The following is a 21071-nucleotide window of genomic DNA, read 5'->3' as shown; positions in this document are numbered from 1 at the left end:
TAGCTCAGCACTATATTTTTCTTTTTAATCAGTGGTATTTAATGTAATTTAACTTCCAAACAAAATCAATTTGAGTTTTAACTAAATGGAAGTTTTGCAATTCTATTTCAATTCAGTGTGTTCTTACATAAAAATATTGATTAAAAAATATCTGAACTTCCAATTCCAGCCGACATGTAAAGAGCCTGGAAGTCATCACTTTAATCCTCAAAAGAAAAAGGCTGAACAAATTGAAAATCAATGACTTTTCTTAGCTACATCACAGAACTGAGGTCAGAGGATAAATCATCACCCCGAATCATAGCTAAGACCACCTTTCCTGAAGCAGATGCTTCTACGGCCAATAATTGGTAGGAATACTTAAACAGTGACTGACTAAATGGAGGCATAATGAATATGAACTACCACGGAATGATTAAAAAACTCCTTGGGTACCAGTCTTAGGGACACTGCCACACTTTCAGGGAGTACCATCAGATTTCTATGATGAGGATCAAAGAAACATCCTTCTGTGTTTCAGAGAGGGAGGAAGTGTAACAATTTTTAAGTGCACCTAGGGCATTCTCCAAAACAAACATCTGCCCTCCAAGGGTCCAACTATACCAGCCTTATCTGACCTAAGAAATAGGCAATTAGACAACTTCAGTTGCTACTAGCCTTCCTCACTCATCTATGAGGAGCAAAAAAAGACTAAGAAACACTTCTGAAGGTCAAAACCCAGGAATTCAAGCTCACTAAAAAGAACTAAGATTTAGTCACAAGATTATAGAACACTTCCTCCCCCATTCCCAACACCTCACCACCAGACCATTTCAACAAAAAACTGCTAAAAGACAATAAAAACACAGTCTGAAGACACAAAGCATCAGAATCAAACTCAGATGTAAGACACAGATTTTTTTTTTTTTTTAAAGATTTTATTTATTCACTCACTTGAGAGACAGAGAATGAGAGAGGGGAGGGTCAGAGGGAGAAGCAGACTCCCTGCTGAGCAGGGAGCCCGAGGCGGGACTCGATCCCAGGACTCCAGGATCATGACCTGAGCCGAAGGCAGTCGCTTAACCAACTGAGCCACCCAGGCACCCCAGACACAGATTTGTTATTATCAGATAGGGAAATGAAAATAACTATGATTGTTATGTAAATGACTCTAATGAATAAAGTAGATAACATGTAAAACCATATAAGCAATGTGAGCAAAGAGATGGAAACTCTCAGAAAGACTCAAAAGAGAGAATGCTGGAAATCAAAAATACTGTAAAAGGAATGAAATATGTCCTTCATGGGCTCATCAGCAGACAGAACACAGCTGAGGGAATCAGTGAGCTCAAAGATAGGTCAGTGGGAATTTCCCAAATTAAAAAGCAAGAGAATAAAGGATGAAAAAAATTGGAAAAGAATATCAAAGAACTGTGGGAAAATTACAATTTCCCATATTTATAATGGAAATACCAAATGAGTAACAGAGGAAAGAAACAGATGAAGTATATGATAATGGCTGAAAATTTTGAACAATTAATAACAGCAAACAAACCAAAGATACAAGAAGCCTATAAGGTACCAACCAAGATAAATACCAAAAACTCTACAACTACACACATCATATTCACACCAGAACAGAAAACAAGAGACAAAAAGAAAATCTGAAGCCAGAACACAAAAAACACCTTAACTATACAGGAATAATAATAAAAATCACATCAGATTTCTTTTCAGACATCATGCAAGCCAAAAAGAGCGGAGGGAAATATTAAAGCACCATCAATCAAACTGGATCTGACATTCACAGAATACTTCATCCAACGACAGAATATGCATTCTTCTCAAGTGTACATGGAACATTCACCAAAATAAACCACATTCTAGGCCATGAACACAACTTAACAAATTTAAAAGAAATCTGTAGAAATCATACAGTATATGCTTTTAGACCACAATGGAATTAAACTAGAAATCAGTAAGAGAAAGACAGGTGGAAAATCCCAAAATGCTTTGCGATTTAACAACACATTTCTAAACGGCACATGGGTCAAAGAAAAAAATCGCAAGAGAAATTAAAAAATATTTTGAACTACAGGGCACCTGGGTGGCTCAATGGGTCGAGCCTCCGCCTTCGGCTCAAGTCATGATCCCGGGGTCCTGAGATAGAGCCCCACGTCGGGCTCCCTGCTCGGCGGGAAGCCTGCTTCTCCCTCTCCCACTCCCCCTGCTTGTGTTCCCTCTCTCCGTCAAATAAATAAATAAAATCTTTAAAAAAATAAAATAAAAAATAAAAAAATATTTTGAAAAGAAAATCAATTTAACAAAATTCGTGGTATGTAACAAAAGCAGTGCATAAAGGAAAATCTATAGCATCGAATGCACATATCAAAGAAGAAGAAACATCTGAAAGCAATAATCTCAGCTTTAATTTTGGGAAACTAGAGAAAGATGAGCAACACAAAACTAAAGCAAGTAGAAGAAAAAAAATATTAAAAATTAGATCAGGAATCACTGAAATTGAAAACAGAATACCAGAATACCAACCAATTAAAAGTCAAAAAAATTAAACCTAGTTCTTTGAAAAGATAAATAAAAGTGATAAACTTCTACATAACATAACCAAGAAAAAAGAGAAATGACACAAATTACTGATACAAGAAATGAAAGATGGGTCATCACTACTAATTGATGAACAATTATAGGATAATTAAGCAAAAATGAACTCTACGCCCACCAATTTATTGACTGGAATGGACCCTGAGAGACCTAGAAGTACCAAAAATTACATAAGATAGAGATAACCTGAAGAGTCCTATACTTATTAAAGAAATTAAATCAGTAATCAATAACTCTCACCAAACTAGGAATAAAGAAGACTTTTTTTTTTAAGACTTTATTTATTTACTTTAGAGAGAGAGACCACAGAGCGAGAGGGAGAAGCAGACCCCTGCTGAGCAGGGAGCCTGACACCTGGCTCAATCCCAATATCCTGGGATCGCGACCCAGGCCAAAGGCAAATGCTTAACTAACTGAGCCAGCCACCCAGGTGCCCTAAAGGAAACTTCTTTAACTTGATAAAGATTATCTACAACAAGTTACAATTAACACCTTGCTTAATTGTGAGGAACTTGAAGCTTTCCCACTAAAATATGGTACAAGGGAAGGCGCCTGGGTAGCTCAGTTGGTTGAAAGCTGTACTCTTGATTTCAGCTCAGGTCACAGTCTCAGGGTTGTGAGATCAGCCCCATGTTGGTAGGCTCTGTGCTGGGCATAGAGACTACTTAAGATTATCTCCCTTCCTCTGTACCCCCTGCCCCCGCCCCGGACTGCTCATGCACTGTTAAAAAAGGAAAAACCAACACCCAAAACCCTGCTGGAATTAATAAGTGATTACAGCAAGGTCACAGCTAAGGTTACTAAAAACGTCAGGGACAACATGGATGGACCTAGAGAGTGTTATGCTAAGTGAAATAAATCAGAAAAATACAAATATTACATGATTTCACTTATAGGTAGAATCTAAAAAACAAAATAAATGAACAAACAGAAACAAACTTATAGACAGAGACTAAGCTGGTGGTTGCCACAGGGGATGGTGTGGGGAGATGGGTGAAATAGGTGAAGGGATTAAGAAGTGCCAATTTAAAGTTATAAAATAAAGAAGTCACAAAGATGAAAAGTACAGCATAGGAGTATAGCCAATAATATTGTTAATAACACTGATGGTGACTACACTTACCATGATGAACACTGAGTAATGTGTAGAACTGTTAAATCATCATGTTGTACACATGAAACTAATAGAACACTGTATGTCAACTATACTTCAAAAAAATATACACATATATACAAAAGTTCATTGCTTTCTTATATGCCAGCAATGAACAGTTGAAATTTGAAATTATAAACACAATATCATTTATGTTAACATCAAAAAACATATTTAGGTATTAATATTAGGTATTAATATTTAGGTATTTAGGAAATATTTGGGTATTAATCTTTATTTAGGTATTAGGTCTTATTTAGGTATTAATCTTTAAATATTTAGGTATTTAGGTATTAATCTTTAAAAATGTACAAGATCTAGGGTGCCTGGTTGGCTCAGTTGGTTAAGCGTCCAATTCTTGATTTTGGCTCGGGTCATGAGATCAAGCCCTGTGTCAGGCTAGGCACTGGGCGTGGAGCCTGCTTAAGATTCTCTCTTTTCCTCTGGCCCTCTCCCCTACCCACCAAAAGTACAAGATCTATAGGAAAAAACACATTAAAAACTCTGATTTAAGGAATCAAAGAATATATAAATAAATGGAGAGACATTCCATCTTCATGGATAGGAAGACTCACTATTGCTAAAATGCCAAATTTTCCCAGTATGATCTAGATATTCAATACAATCTCAATCAAAATCACAGCAAGTTATTTTGCGGGTATCAACAAACTGATTTTGAAGGGGAAGAACAAAGTGGAGGGCTCATATTACCTAACTTTAAGAATTACTATAGGGGTGCCTGGGCAGCGCAAATGGTTTAGTGTCTGACTCTTGATTTCTGCTCAGGTCATGATCTCAGGGTGGTGAGACGGACCCCGTGTCCAGCTTGGGGCTCAGCGCAGAGTCTGCTTGAGAGTCTCTCAATCCCTCTCCCTCTGCCCCTCCCCGTGATTGTGTGTGCATGCAGAGCACATGCGCACACTCTCTCTCTTTAAAATAAATAAATAAATAAATCTTTTTTAAAAATTGTTCTAAATTCTGTCTAGAAATGCTGAGGGAATATATTTTTATTTTCCATATACTTCATCTACAAAAAACATTCATTATAATGTTTTAATTATAAACAGCACCTGAAATGTAGCAATCTGAATTCTTAAGGTATAGGTATGAACAAATAAAATTATGAATAATTCTACATATAATTCATAAAGAGCAAAGATGCCAATGAACTGAAGAAACACATTGATTAAAGATATTATATTACTGAATTAGTGTTCACTGTATATAGTTTTCAGTGTTCCAAAATGAAAAAGTTCTAGAGTTTCGTTATACATACTTAACACTATTGAACTATACACTTAAAAATGGTTAAGACATCAAATTTAATGTTATGTGGTTTTTTAAAACTATAAAAAAATTTTAATACTTTATTACACTATTTGTTAGCATGCTTCATTCAATAACTTAGGAAAGGCCTGAAGTTAATATGCTAAAACATAAAAATAGCAGAAACATCAGCTTCCATATAATTTTCATTTGTGCAAATTATTTCCTTCAAAGACAAAAAAGAAAGAAGAGAAGTTGAAATTGATTTCTCTAATTTGTTTTTCTTCACATTTCCCCTCATCACTGAGTTTACTGAACAAAAATGGAAGATTTTTAAGCTTACTTTTAATGCCTTTTATCCTAAAAATTACAGTAAATAAAAGATGAATGACTAGTAAATTTTATCCTTCTCAATAATTGAGTCCAGTGGATGGTTATTACACGATAGCCATAAAGTAAACTTCTTCCATTTAAGTAAGTTAAAAACATGATAAAACACTCCATATTGGTTAGGTTATTTTTACCATGCAATTTCCACTTAATGCTTTTCTATAACCCAATTTCAAAAATTATACAGAACACTGTTGAGGCAATGAAGTCTCTCATTTTGAGAGAAGTTAAAAAAAAAGACACCAGATTTATTTTCACTGTGGTTTATTCTAACACAGTATGAGAAAAATGAAAAATAAAAAACAAAGTTGAAAACAAACATAGGTTTTCCCTTACTGTCAAATTTACTAAATACACTACTCATTAGTCATCTCCATTAACAAAAGATGTGTGTATGTTGGTGTGTGTGTGAGTGTCTGGATGTGTATGACACGCCTAAAGTTTGACCATAACAATCCTGAAATAGCACAAGCTAAAACAGGCTCTCACTTCAAAATGTAATAGTCCATTTAAATCAACAATCTAGAAGATCCCTGTCCCAATATGGGACCACAGAGTCGTTAATGAACAAATACAGAGCCAGTTTTTCTAAAAATGAGATACATAAACTACTGGTAATAATAAACCTTAAGTGGTACACTTAACCCAGGAGAGAGGACAAAGCATGTTTCTGGGGAACAAGGGTCTCCTCTAGTCATATTTGCTTCTATAATGGTTTGGTACTAAAAACCATACCACTGATGAATCTCAAATGTGCTTGAATCCCTAGGACATTTGATATTTAATAACAGAAGCCAGTGGCCTAGTGAATTATACCCTCTTTGGTCCATGAGACCAAGAAATTTAAAGAATTAAATTTTATTAGAATAAGCTAAAGAAAATAAATAAATCTTCCTGTGTACACTGCTAGACAACTCTAAATTATGAAAAGCTGGAGAATATGTACCTGAATTCATTTAGGGCATCAACTATTCGATTATATGCCAAACTCCTCTGACTGGCATCCGCTGATCTCCGGCTCATTTTCATAGCCTTGGAAGCAATGAAATAATTAATTCTTACACTGATCACAGGCAAACAATGGGAGGAAAAAAAAGTGAAAGACAAAATCACTTATTTCCACAACACTCTACCATCACGTAAAGAAGGCACATACATTTATAGTGGCTTTCTTTTTTGCATCTTTGATCATTAACAATTACAACAAAATTCAAAATTTTCAAATGTTAAATCTCTTATTGTACCTGTCAAATGGCAGAATATCAACACACACACAAAAAAACTGATGTTGACATAAAACTACTTTTTTTTTTTTTTACTACAGAGCAAGATACAACGATACCTCAGTAACAAAAGCTCATGGCTTCCTCTAGTATTTTCACAGATAATGGCTTAAGTAAACATTTTTAAAAATCTAAAACATCAGGATTCTACTGAAAGATATCTCAAGTTATTAATAATATTTGCTCTCTTAAAAACATATTTAGCCAAGGTTGAGAGGCCTTGCTTTAGGTGGACAAAAAGTGGATCACGATTAGGATATGAATGTCAAAAAGAACTATGTAATTGTTTAGACATTTTAAAGAGAATGGACTTCTGCATTATTTAGGTAATCAAAAATCAATTTAAAAAAATTTAAACATATATTTCAGAGGTCAGACTACTTTAAGACCAGAAATCATGTTCATGTACACCCAAAAGCTTCAGAAGGTAAAAGTGAAACTTTATGTTTTTACAAACTGTTGAGATTCCCAATTTATTAAAAAAAAAAAAAAAAGTGAATATTCTTTAGCTAGAATTGAACACTATTCTTAACTTTACCAGCAGTAAAAATTTAAAATTACAGTATAGATCTCAAAAGCACAAACTTCAAAATAGTTCCCAAGGTACCCAGAAACAAAATCCATATATTTTCATTTAAAAAAAAAAAAACAAAACAATAAGTGATACTGTCAAAACTGGCCCTAAAAGAAAACTTCTTTGGATGGTCCAGTGTTTACTATATTCTATCGATAATTAACAGCTATAGAACTTTTAAAATTAAGTTCTGTTTATTTATATAAAGGTATTCATTCATTAAGCTTTATCTTTCAGCTATAATAAGAAATGAGATGTTAAACTTGTTGAACAAATATCGAAACAACTGTAAGTACTGCAATGTACGCTTTCAGATTATAAAATGGTCAAAGCATTAAAACATTTAAAAAGTAATCTTTAATGAGTTCTATATTGCCTGAATATTTCAAGTTTTATGCAAAACTTGAACCAATTCTCCCAGTTACTCAAAACATCAGTTCAGCCGCAGCTAAATATTGTGTATTCACTTTGGCAACATAAGATTTTTTACAAAAAGGGACAGCCGCCAACTGAAGAAAATGTCACCAAGGTCTAACTTCTGAAAGCCTAAGTGAAAATGGCCTTTACTCATTTGTTCAAATAAAGATGTATTGCTAATGATCTATTTGTCCTTTGGCGGATTTAATGTGAATAACAAACATCAATGTATTCTCTAGAGGCAGATGAGCCTCAGTCACTGCTGGGCTACTGAAATGCATCCTCTGCTTTCTAGACCTTTCTAACTGGTCTTCCTCTCTCTAGCCTCTTATTCTACGGTCTTAAAAAACATACTGCTAAATGAATCTTCCTAAAGCACAATTTGGAGACAGCTTTAATAACAAAGTCAAAACTTCTGGCTAGCATTCTAGATTCTTTGTGGTCTGGCTCCCATTAATTCTGCCAGCCATACCATCCACTACCCCTCTTCTATCCTTTCCCTTCCACATACTGTCAATGGGATTAAGAATTTAGTTATACCCACTGATTCATTACTTTAACTTCCTGGGAATCTCTTCTTAAAAATAATATGGAAGCTTCACCACGATGTTAATTACAGTGTAGCTATAATTGTGAAAAAGTAGAAATGACCTAATAGAAAAACTGTTACTTAACTTGAGGAAATCCTCTCAAATATATTTAAGAACACTTTACAATGACATGAGAAGTGTATATGTTACAATGATGAGTTTTTAAACATAGGCCACATCATTAAATATGGACACAGAACAATCCCAATGAAGTAAAAAAAACAATATACATAGAAAAGGCCTGGGAAGGCTTTCAGCAAAATGTTACAGAGTTATTTTTGGGTGGCAATTTTCTTGCTATTTAGCTACATCCAATTTTCAAAGCTTTATGTTTAAAAAATCCTACATATCCTTTAAGATGCAGTCCAGATGAAACATCTTCTCAATACGAAGTCATTTCCTATGAACAACTTTGCTTGTCTTTCTTTTTTATTCTTATGTCCTATCTTGTATTCACCATCTTCTTACTTGTATATAAATTTATTATATACTCCTACCTTCTTAAAACATTTCATTCATTTGGCTCCCCTCAAAAAAGTATTCTATCTTGTTTTTCCTATTACTTGAATGGCCAATCCCACTTCCTTCTGTGGTTCTTTCTCAACTCTTCAAATTTTAACTGCTGAAATACTCCACAAATCAAGTCTAGGATCTCCTCTCCTTTCTTCTATCCCTCAGTTTCATGGCTTTAAATACCATCAATACATTGTTGACTAGCTAGCCTGGACCTTTCCCCTAAACTCTAGACTCATATAACCACTTAGATGTCCAAGAGGCATTTCAAACACCTGACTTTCCTCCACCCAACCTGTCCCATTTTAGTACTGGCAACTCCATCCTTCTTACTGCTCAAGTGAAAAATCTCAAGCCAACCTGTACTGTTCTCTTTCTCATATACCCCAATTCAGTTCATCAACTAGTCTCATTAGCTCTATTTTCAAAACATATCCAGAATCCAACCACTGCTCATCAATTCTAACTAAATTGGTTTGAGTATCCATCATCTCTCACTGGATCACTGCAACAGCCTCCTAACTGGTTCCCACAGCATCCACCTTTGCCTCTAGAAATCTATTCTTCACAAGCAGTAAGAATGATCCTCATAAATAATGTCATTCCTCTGCTTGAAACTCTCCAATGATTTCCTGTCTTTCTTAAGAGTAAATGCCAGTGCTCTTACAATGGTATCCTAGAAGTCCCTACATAATCTGAAGTTTCTTCTGAACCAGCCACTTTGGCCTCCTTACTTTGCTCAAACATCAGGGTTATTCCTGACACAGTCCTTTGCCCTGCCTGGAAAATTCTTCCCTCAGATAATTGTACCTCACTTCTTCCATATCTCTGGATCAATGTCATTTTATCAGGAGCCTTCATGACCAGCCAACAAAAATTAGAAGAACTCCATCCAGCATTCCTTATAAACCTGTTTTATTTTTCTCCACAGCATTTATTATCATCAAAAATCATATATTTGGGGCACCTGGGTGGCTTAACTGGTTAAGTGTCTGACTCTTGATTTGGCTCAGGTCATGAGATAGAGCCCTGCATCGGGCTCTGCGCTGGGCATGGAGCCTGCTTAAGATTCTCTCTCTCCCTCTTCCTCTGCCCTTCTCCCTGCTTGTACATGCATGCTCTCTCTCTCTCTCTCTCAAAAAAAAAAAATTTATAATAATAATAAAATTTTAAAAAACATATATATTCATTTGTTTGTTTGCTGTCTCATGAGGTCCAGAGTGTTGCTTTTTCCCATATTATCTTCAGTTGCTAGTGCTTGCCACATTACAGGCCCTCAGACATTTATTGAATGAACAGATGAATGACTTTATAACATTTATTAAGTAGTAAGCTCCTTGAAAAGAGTTGAAGTCTATTTTGCATCTCCAGAGCACTTTGTAGGGTACTTGCACTGTGGCTGTTAATTTTTCTGCCAAGTGAATAAACATAATACTAAACTAGAAGAATAAGATTCAGAGGAAAATAAAGGACATAAACAAACCAACAATATGATTGTGCTCACCTGTTCTATTGCACTCTTTAGTTTGTTCATGTGGCTTTCAAAGAGAGGAAAATGTGAAAAAAAGAATTCATTAAATTTGTTATTTTCATCTTCATCTTTGGATAATGAAAAGATTACCCCAATTGCAATCTTCTTTTTCCTCACAATTCCTGGGTTAGGGCCACAGCTTTCATCTGACAGATTAAAGCTTTCTTCTATAGACCTTAAAAATAAATGTTTTTTTAAATTAAAAAATACAAAAATAATTAAATTCACAATTTAATTCCTTGCTAATTAAATGTAGACTAAAGATCTTTTTCTGTTTTATCAAGTAAATCTAAAAATGCATATCAACTGTTATCTCTTTAAGAAATCTCTACTGGCTATTCCTTCATGCTCACTTTTTTATAGGAAATTTTAACAGACAGTCAGATTGGGAACATTTTTGTTCAATTAGAAGTCACTAAAAAAGGAGATAACCTCCAATTCATAACCAATCTAAAAAGGCCTGAATTTTTAGGTTTATAGATGAGTCTGATATAATTCACTGTTCTGTGATCTACTTGTATTTCTCCTTTTGATTCCAGAAATAAAATTTAAAAAATCAAGGACTAAAGGGAATAAGTAAAAGGGGAAACAAGAAGCTGCATTATCTACAGTTGCTTAACATAGACTAAAAAAAAAGATCTTTCAAGAATGATTTAACTTGCGTAATTACAAACATGAAAAACTGAAATATCAAAACATGCAGTACATTAATCAAACACCTAAACAGAAGAGTTAAAACTATAAAACTTTTAGAAAAAAATAGGGTAAAAGTTTTATGATACTGAATTTGGCAACGACTTCCTGGATATGACACCCAAAAGTACAGATACCAAAAGAAAAAAGAGATAAACTGGACTACATAAAATTAAAAACTGCTGTGTATCAAAGGACACTGTCAACAGAATGAACAAACTACCCATGGAATGGGAAAAAATACTGCCAAGCATATGTCTGATAAAGGATTAGTATCTAGAATATATAAGGAACTCCTATACCTCAACAACAAAAAAAACAAACAACCTAAATAAAAAATGGGCACAACACTTGTACAGACATTTCTCCAAAAGACAGACACATGGCCAAAAAGCACATAAAAACATACTCAATATCACTAGCCATTAGTGAAATGCAAATCAAAACCACAATGAGATACCACTTCACACCCACTAGGATGGCTATTACCCAAAAAACAAAAAATGACTATTGGAAAGAATGTGGGGAAATTAGAATTCTTGTGCATTTGTGGTAAGAATGTAAAAATGGAACAGTCACTGTAGAAAACAGTATGGAATTTCTTCAAAAATTTAACCATAGAATTACCATATCACCCAGCAATTCCACTTCTGGGTATATACCCAAAAAGAATGAAAGGAGGGACTCAAAGAGGGTATTTGTATACCCATGTTCATATCAGCATTATTTGCAAAAGCCAAAAGGTGGAAGCAATCCAATTAGCAATAATCGCACCTTGGATAAACTCCATTGGCTACGCTGCTGTCACTGTGCAAAGCTAGGTGGAAGCAAACCAAATGTCCATCAACAGATAAGTGGATAAATAAAATGTGATACATACATACAATGGAATATTAATCAGCCCTAAAAAGGGATAAAATCCTGATACATGCAACAACATGGATGAACCTTGAAGACATGCTAAGTGAAATAAGCTACACATAAAAGGACAAATATTGTATGATTCCACTTATATGAGGTTTCTAGAGTATTTCTCAAATTCAGAGAGACAAAAAATAATTTTTTGAATGGTAGATGCCAGGAGCCAAGGGTGGGGAGGAATGGGGAGTTACTGTTTAATGCATACAGCTTCAGTCTGGGGAAATAAAAAAGTTCTGGACATGCACAGCGATGATGGTTGCACAACAGTGTGAAGGTACTTATAAGGTCACTGAACTATACACTCATACCAGTTAAAACTACCAGTAATTTTTAAAATGTAATACATTTAAAAAGTTTCAAGACTTAAAATACACAAAATATAAGCCCAGGCTCTAAAAAAAAAAAAAAAAAACCGTTCAGAATTGTGTTTAAGGAACTATTCAGGGCACCTGGGTGGCTCGGTTGGGTGACTGCCTTCAGCTCAGGTCATGATACTGGAGTCCCAGGATCGAGTCCCAAGTTGGGCTCCCTGCTCAGCGGGGAGTCTGCTTCTCCCTCTGACCCTCCCCCCCTCATGCTCTCTCTCTCTCTCTCATTCTTTCTCTCAAATAAATAAAATCTTAAAAAAAAATAAGGAACTATTCAATTTTATTATAAAGTGAAGGTTCCAACTTACCATCTAGGAAATACCCCATTCTCCAAACTTGTTGTTTGGCTGCGTCGCCAACGTCGCTGGTAACTGCTGGCACAACTTCGGGTAAGTGAGGAGTTTGGAGAGGGAAATGGTGTAATAAGCAAGCTGCTGAGAGATGCTGACAAGTCAAAATAAAAACAAGTATAACGTAAGCACTTAAAAATACGTCAATAATAACTAATCTTTTTTTTTAAGATTTTATTTATTTGAGAGAGAGAGATAGCAAGAGAGAGCACAAGCAGGGGGAGGGAAAAAGGGATAGGAGGAAGCAGGCTTTCCGCTGAGCAGGGAGCATGACACGGGGCTCAATCTCAGAACCCTGGGATCGTGACCTGAACCGAAGGCAGAAGCTTAACCAACTGAGCCACCCAGGCGCCCCAAGATAAATTTCTTTTTAACAAATTTAACAGTAGTGACTCAAATTTTTCATTTTGCTTCATGAGCTTCTAAACTTTCCATTTAAAAAAATAACGTCATTGTTGGAGTGAAGTCCCAGAGGAGAAAAATCATATACTAATAGTGCATTGGCAAGAGACTCTGAGACATTCCCCTTTTTATATTATTACTCCCACCCCTACTTCAGAAGAAAGGGCTAATTTAAAACAAGCATTATCTCTTTGGCCATGAGACTGTCCCCTAGCTTAGCTGAACACTTAGTCCTTAAATTAAAAGAAGTATGATGTGATTCAGGTTTTTAAAATTTAAATTCTAGTTAGTTAACATAGAGTATAATATTAGTTTCAGGTGTAAAATATAGTGATTCAGCAGTTCCACACAACATACCTTGCTCATCACAACAAGTGCATGCCTTAATTCCCATCCCCTATTTAACCCATCCCCCCACCCACCTCCCTTCTGGTAACCATCAGTTAGTTCTCTGTAGTTAAGAGTCTGTTTCTTGTTTTGCTTCTCTCTCATTTTTCCCCCTTGCTCGTTTGTTTCCTAGATTCCACATATGAGTGAAAGCAAATGTATTTGTCTTTCTCTCACTGACTTTTTTCACTTAGCTCAATACTCTGTAGCTCCATCTATATTGTTGTAAATTGAAGAGTTTATTCTTTTTATGGCTTAGTAATATTCCACTGTATAAATATACCAAATCTTCTTTATTCTACTCATCAGTTGATGGATACTCCGTCTGTTTCCATAACTTGGCTACTGTAGATAATGCTGCTATAAACATGCACTGTAAACTGTATAAATGTGCATGTATCTCTCTGAATTAATATTTTTATAGTACAATTGCTGGATTGCTGCGATTCATTTTAATGAAGCAGCTAGATTTTAAGAACAAAAGCTGTATTTGAAAATTAGTGTTTGAATGTCATTTGAAGATGTTATTTAAAAGCACATCATCTTATCCCTGTCACAATGGCTAGAATCAAATAAACAAGAAATAACAAGTGTTGACAAGGATATGAAGAGAAAGGACCCTCATGCACTGTTGGTGGAAATGCAAACTGGTACAGCCACTATGGAAAACAGTATGGAGGTTCCTCAAAAAACTAAAAAGCGAAATACCATATGATTCAGTAATTCCACTACTGGGTGTTTACCCAAAGAAAACAAAAACACTAATCTAAAAAAGATATATGCACTCCTAAATTTACTGCAGCATTATTTACAATAGCCAAGATATGGAAGCAATCCAAGTGTCCACTGATAGATGAAGAGATAAAGAAGATGTATACAATATTAGCCAATCATAAAATAGAATGAGATTTTGCCATTTGAAACAACACAGACAGACCCAGAGGGTATGATGCTAAGTGCAGTAAGTCAGACAGAGAAAGACAAATACCATATAATTTCACTTATATGTGGAATCTAAAAAACAAAACAAACAAACAAAAAGCAGAAAGAGACCCATTAACACAGAACAAACTGATGGTTGCCAGAGAGAAGGGGGTTGGATGAGAAGGGCAAAATGGGTAAGGGGGAGTGGGAGATACAAGCTTCCAGTTATGGAATGAGTAAGTCACAGGGATAAAAAGGACAGCATAGGGAAGAGTCAGTGGTACTGTAACTGTTGTATGGTGGTAGATGGGAGTTACACTGTGGTAAGCACAGCATAGTGAGTAGAGTTGTCAAATCACTATGCTGTACATCTAAAACAGATGTAACACTGGGTGTTAAACTATACTTACAACTATACTTCAATAAAAAGAATAAAAGTAAAATAAAAGTCCCATTAACCCTTGAACATGGATTTGAAATGTGCAGGTCCACTTACACATTTTTTTTTCAATAAATACAGTATAGTATTGTAAATGTATTTTCTCTTCTTTATGATTTTCTTAACCACGTTTTTCTCTACCTTATGTTATTGTAAAAATACAGTATACAATACATATAACATAAAATATATGTTAATTGACTGTTCACGTTATCAGTAAGGCTTCCAGTCAACAGTAGGCTATTAGCGGTTGAGTTTTTAGCAAGTCAAAAGTTATATACAGACTTTTTTACTGCACAGGCGGAGGAGAGGTTTGCACCCCTCACCCCTGCATTACTCAAGGGTCAACTGTACTCATGAATTGTTTCTGCACAGGTAGTCAAGCCTCTGAATGTTTAACCCCTTTCCGTAATAGTCATGACTATACCTACTAAGACCCAAAAAGAGAAAATCTTATAGATTACCCTCTGAAGCATTCTAAGGGGTGAAAGACATTCCAATAGAACCCATTATGATTATAATTGCTGGAATCCCCTAATTGTGAGGATTATTCTCTTCCCAAAACCCCCTCTCTCCAGAAACTCTTTTTCTTGCCTGGAGTGTCAAAAGCTACAACCCTTTGTTTTTCCTTAGACTAGGAATCCTCTCCTTCTCTGTGTTGGATCTAGAGAGGAAAAGACATTAAGGGCTTGCTTTTGTTTGGCAATATTTTAAATTCCCATCTTCATAATTACAACCACATACTGAAAATTTCTGAGGTAATCAAAAACAGGGAAGCACATCAGATGATATATTACTTTTGAACATCGGGAGTGAAAACTAAAAGCCTGTCATTATGAAGATCTGTTCATTTCAATTCTCGCTAACAAATCCAATGATAAAGGGAAGAGCTTTATGTGCCATACAACTATCTGGATAGTCAATGAATTAATTCTAAACCATTTCCTTGAAAAGACCACATTTTTATCAGTATTATAAGTAAGTATTGTAAAACTCTGTAGTCTAAGACTGGATATGTATAACTAACCTGGGTATGGCTTCAGTGAAAAATCAAATGCTAATCTAAATTTGGAAAAAACTACGTGTTACCAAATTCTGGTATTAAAAATAACCCTATTGGAAAAAGAAGAAGATACACAATTAATTTAAAAGGTGTATGTGAATTTATGGCTTGAAAAAGCTTTACAGATCTATCCAGCCAGGCCCTTCAATTTATAGCTAAAGAAAATAAAGTACAGATATTAATTTATCACCTCTAAAATCTTGGATAAAATAATAAGAACTAAATTCCTATCACAGAAGAGATATACACTAGATTAGTTCCTAAGAACAAAATAAAAAAGTCAATTAGAAAAGGGTGAGATTATTTGAAAGATCAAGATTTTTCATATTAGAGAAGTAGTTCTCAACTCTAGCTATCCATCAGAATGAGGTACTGAGTTTTTCATTTTGTTTTGTTTTTCAAATACAGTTGCATAAGCCTTTCTCTAGGCTACATGATAGTCTTGGAGTACAGTTTAGGCATGTGAAACCTTTTTTTTAAACCTCTTGTTATTCTAATGCATACCTAGGGATTACAATTCTGGTAAATTTGGACTTCCCATCTATACTCAAAACTGAATTATAAACAATTTAGAGAGTAGAGCCATATAATGTGACAGTTCATATGGATAAAACACAGTGGATAAAAGTTTCTCTTACCTAACAATAATGCAAGCCTAAGATACTCCTTTCTTTTACGCTATCTCTGGGCCCTGACAAACACTTTTCCTTTTAACTGGAAAGCCCTTCTTCCATGCCTTTGCCTGGATAACTCCTACTTACTTCTCAAAACACAACTCAAGTATTATCCCTCTGTAAAGCATTACTGGCACCCTGCCCCTGGCCCAGGCTAAGTTAGGTTTCCTTTCCCTAAAACTCTCTGCACAGGTCTATCAGAACACATCACACAATGAAGGACAATTTTCCTGACTGTTCTCTCTGTAAACTCTGGGCTCCTTAAAGGTAGAATGTGAGGTTTACTTTTTTTTTTTTTCTTTTAATCTCTTGCATGTTTCAATAAAGGTTTGTTAGTCCATATTTTGGAGTCCATATTTGAAAGCAATATATATATAGCATTGGTTCAAAATGCCTAAGCTTTTCTGGGCAAGAGACAGTCTGACAACTTAAAACTCCAGTTAAGAGTAAGCAGATATAATAAGCAAATGTGTTTTTTCTACTATGCCATTTAAGCCATCTCTTGAGCAACATTTTTTTCTTATACTGGCTAAGTCTAAGCCAATGTCCATTCATCTGGGCCGTACTCCACCAGGCACATGTAACAGTAAACATGAAAATTTTAAATTTTACATATTTCTCTGTCGTTACAATTCTCTTATAAGGCTAATGTCAATACTAACAAACTGTGTACATGAAATTGGATGATAAAGGAAAAAATAAAAATCATTGTTGGCTAACAGTGATCTCATAAGAAAGCTAGATTAACACATGAACCTGGCATTACCAGAGCGTGCTATGCCACTGTCTCTGTCTTCATTCAGCTCTCTTCCAGGCATGTCCATTGGGTTGCTGTGAACTGTGAATTAAGACAAAACTGTCAGTTAAAGCATATAATGCTATTCAGGGTGACGTTGCTTCTTTTATATAGCAAATGAAATCATGCTCATCTCACTGCATTCCTTTATTTTTTTCAATAGCATGGCACAAACCCAACACCAAGAGCTATTACTCAGTTGAACAAGCTTTGAGATCTAGGTGAAGATTGACATATAATATGAAAATATGATATAATATCTAAAGAAGCAAGGGATGACTAAAAGGAAGATACTCACAATACGCTAACTAAATGACTAAAAAGCATGCTACTGAACAATAAGAATGATTCCTGCAGGCAAATAATGGGTATAAGATGGTTCACTTTACTATTCTGCCAACATTAATGTATCTTTAAAAATTCCTCAAAATAAAAATTTTAAGAAAATTGTTTGAAGAGTATGATCCAAATTAAATTATGTGTTTTTTTTAGAAAGGTTCATTCTAGCTGACACATGGCTAATATATATTTTTTGCCCATTTTTCATATTTTTCAAATTTTCTGTAATAAATATGTATTGTTCCTATCTCATATTTGTAAGGAAAGTAAATATTAATTAAAACAAAAAGTTAGATACAACTCCCTGAATACAAGGCATAAACACACTCTATAATCATCAAGTTAATGACATAAATACACTCACATATACCTTTTAGAGGTCAATATAGTGGTGCTTGTTCATCTAAATCTTAGCTCTAAGAGAAATCGTTCTTATGGAATAACATAGATCAGAAATTTTAAAATAATAACAGAGGACATTTTCTGCAATTGGTGAACTATGAGTACACAAAATTACTCAGCCATGGAAACAAGAGAGTGTCACATGAGAAATTCTAGCTGGTATTATAAGAAATAATGTTCATACTAAAATTTGGTTTAGGATTCTAAAGTTAAAATCATTATTTTATAATGAGATAAGAAATAACAAACTGAAATTTCATGAAAATGTCAATTCTACTGATAACTGAAAATTTCTGGAAAGTTTTAAGAACATACTCAGTAGAAAGGAATTAAGTTATTACACTTGCTAAACAATGTTTTCTTAACCACACCCTCCCCAAATGCATTTATCTGCTCTCTTGTTTCCACAGCTTAACTACAGATTCTAGCCACTGGAGCACACCAACTAGTCTACCCACACAGCACATTGCAAACCTGCAAAGAAAGAGGCGCTCCTGATCAGGCGGAGCGGACCCTGTTCAGAGAATGCCCGCCTGGGGCTGCAGAACTGTGAAAGACCTACATGGCAAAAACGTAAAATATATATGAAAGAGGGCTGTTAGAGAAGCCACAAAGCGTCAGGAATAAAGGGTGAGCTTAGGCAGCACAAATGCAGACCAACAGATATGGATAGAAGCTTTTAAACTGAGTAAGAATAATTCAAGCTGGCTTCCCTTCTTTGAAACAGGATGGTTTCTCTCTAGTCATAGCTTACGTCAAACAACAATTTCGTGCCTACTTACTAATAAATCTGTATATAATAATAACCTTCCACTATACAAGGTAAAAGTTATTTCAAATGTTCAATCCTTTCTAACCTAAAACAATGCTTTTAAAGATTCAAAAAAGCACAGTAATGTTATCTAAATAATTTGACATTTGCCAAATAAATTTATCTTTTAAAAAGCCAGGTTTTTTTTTTTTTTTAAGATTTTATTTATTTATTTGAGAGAGCCCGTGCACGAGAGAGCACAAGAGAGAGAGAAAATGAGAGAGAAAGCATGAGCTGGGGGTGGGGGGGCAAAGGAAGAGAGAAAAGCAGACTCCCAGCTGAGCATGGAGCCCGCAGTGGGGCTCGATCGCAGGACCCTGGGACCGTGACCTGAGTTGAAGGCAGACACTTAACCGACTGAACCACCCAGCTACCCCAAAAAGTCAGTTTTAAGATTACAGCATTCTCCTGCCCCTGCAGTAAAGAGAAAAACCACCTAAGTGCTTGGCTGAGAAAAGAGAACACAACATATAACAAAGAGCAGAAAAGGGATCTACTGACAAATAGGTATGCAACTTGTTTTTTCTAACCTGGTGAAGTTACAAAGTAACTAACTTTGGAAGAAAGCAAAGTTCCTAAACCAAAAGTCAGCCACAATGGAAGCAGGAACACTAACGCAACCCATCAGGGCCAGACTCCCAGCTGTCCAGAAAATATGGCTGCCACACGCTGGACCAAACACAGAGTCTGAAGACTCCAAGGGGCAACATTAGAGCCTGGAAGCAAGCAGCTGGGTTTGGGTTGCCTGCTATGCTTAATCAAGATGGCCTGAAGAGCCACCTAGGAGGTTACCCAGGATAGAATAGGGGCTTTCTGTTTTATCAAGTGACAAATGTATTTTTCAAATTGCTAATGGATATTTTTCTACAACAAGAATTTCTAAAATTATAGTGCATTTGCAGCAATCTTTCTGTGTTTCGACTGTTCAGCTCCTTCTTCAATTCTCTCTAGCTACTTAAAAACTTATCTACTCTCTTTAAACTCCTTCCCTACCTACCTCCTTCCTTACTTTCAGGATATGACTGTCTCCCTCATATGCATGTGTGCACACAAACAAAATTTACTAGATAGGAACTCTCCTGTTTCCTACCACCTTGTCTCCAAACTTAATCAAATTCTGGCCCACCTGTCTCCTTCCTGCTAGAGTTAGGAACCCACTCCTCCCTCCCTTCCAAAGCTAATTCTGTGTCAGCTAGGACCTTCAAAAATCTCACTTTACCACTTCTCTCTCTACCCTTACCCTCCTTATAACCTCCTATTCCATCAACATTTAAACACAGTCAAAACTAGTGGTGCCTGGGTGGCTCAGTTAAGCCTCCGACTCCTGATTTCGGCTCAGGTCATGATCTCAGGGCTGTGAGATCGAGCCCCGCATCAGGCTCCAACGCTGAGCTTGGAGCCTCCTAAGATTGTCTCTCTCCCTGCCCCCCCTTCTCAAAAAAATAAAACAAAAAAGTTATTTAAAAAAGCACAGTCAAAACTATTCTCTCCATATATCTAATCTTATATAGTTCAATAGTTCTTAAAATGTGGTCTAAAGACTCCTTGGGGTCCTTGCAACCCTTTCAGGGGTCTGTATAAAACTGTATTTTCTTTTTTTCTTTTTTAAAGATTTTATTTATTCGACAGAGAGAGACACAGCGAGAGAGGGAACACAAGAAGGGGGAGTGGGAGAGGGAGAGGCAGGCTTCCCGCAGAGCAGAGAGCCCGATGTGGGGCTCGATCCCAGGACTCTGGGATCATGACCTGAGCCGAAGGCAGACGCCTAATGACTGAGCCACCCAGGCGCCCCCTAAAAACTGTATTTTCTTAATACACTTCAACCAAAACAACATAGTACGAGAGAATGAATGCAGAAGCAGATATGAGGATTAAGTTGTATTCTATTAAGCCAGAAATGGAGTTTTGCAAAAATGTAAAACAATGCCACTCTCCTCATTAAATTTTCATGGAAAATAGTCATTTCATAACATGTATTTATATTAACATGAAAAAAGTTGTTTTTTTAATGACTTAATAAATTTTAAAATATTGTTTTAATTTTTAATACATCATATATCAATAAAGGTAACCCATATAAACAAAAGCTCTCTGTGTTCCTCAATAATTTCTAAATGCATAAAAGGTCCTGAGACCAAAAAGAACCACTGCTTAAATCTTGGAAGAAAGAATGACCTCTGAGTCCCT

The 21071-nt window shown here is 35.6% G+C and overlaps 1 protein-coding gene across 3 annotated transcripts in view; it reads right to left on the bottom strand.

Moving 5' to 3' along the window:
* The window catches only part of FNIP1 (folliculin interacting protein 1), a 155104-nt gene that overhangs the window by 32306 nt on the left and 101727 nt on the right, over window positions 1-21071 (bottom strand). Inside the window, exons 7-11 of one of the 3 annotated variants that reach the window (XM_032425424.1) lie at window positions 18548-18631; window positions 17303-17374; window positions 12606-12741; window positions 10289-10490; window positions 6354-6439 (exon numbers count right to left, since the gene is read on the bottom strand). In XM_032425424.1, the coding sequence (XP_032281315.1) occupies window positions 6354-6439; window positions 10289-10490; window positions 12606-12741; window positions 17303-17374; window positions 18548-18631 (580 nt within the window). The remainder of the gene's footprint in view (window positions 1-6353; window positions 6440-10288; window positions 10491-12605; window positions 12742-17302; window positions 17375-18547; window positions 18632-21071) is intronic. The other 2 variants (XM_032425426.1, XM_032425425.1) reach the window with 2 other exon arrangements.

This window comes from Phoca vitulina, unplaced genomic scaffold (genome assembly GCF_004348235.1).
Source record: "Phoca vitulina isolate PV1807 unplaced genomic scaffold, GSC_HSeal_1.0 scaffold32, whole genome shotgun sequence".
NCBI classification, from domain to species: Eukaryota; Metazoa; Chordata; class Mammalia; order Carnivora; family Phocidae; genus Phoca; species Phoca vitulina.
Note: the sequence above shows the minus strand (reverse complement) of the source record. Positions and strands in the feature narration are given on the sequence as shown.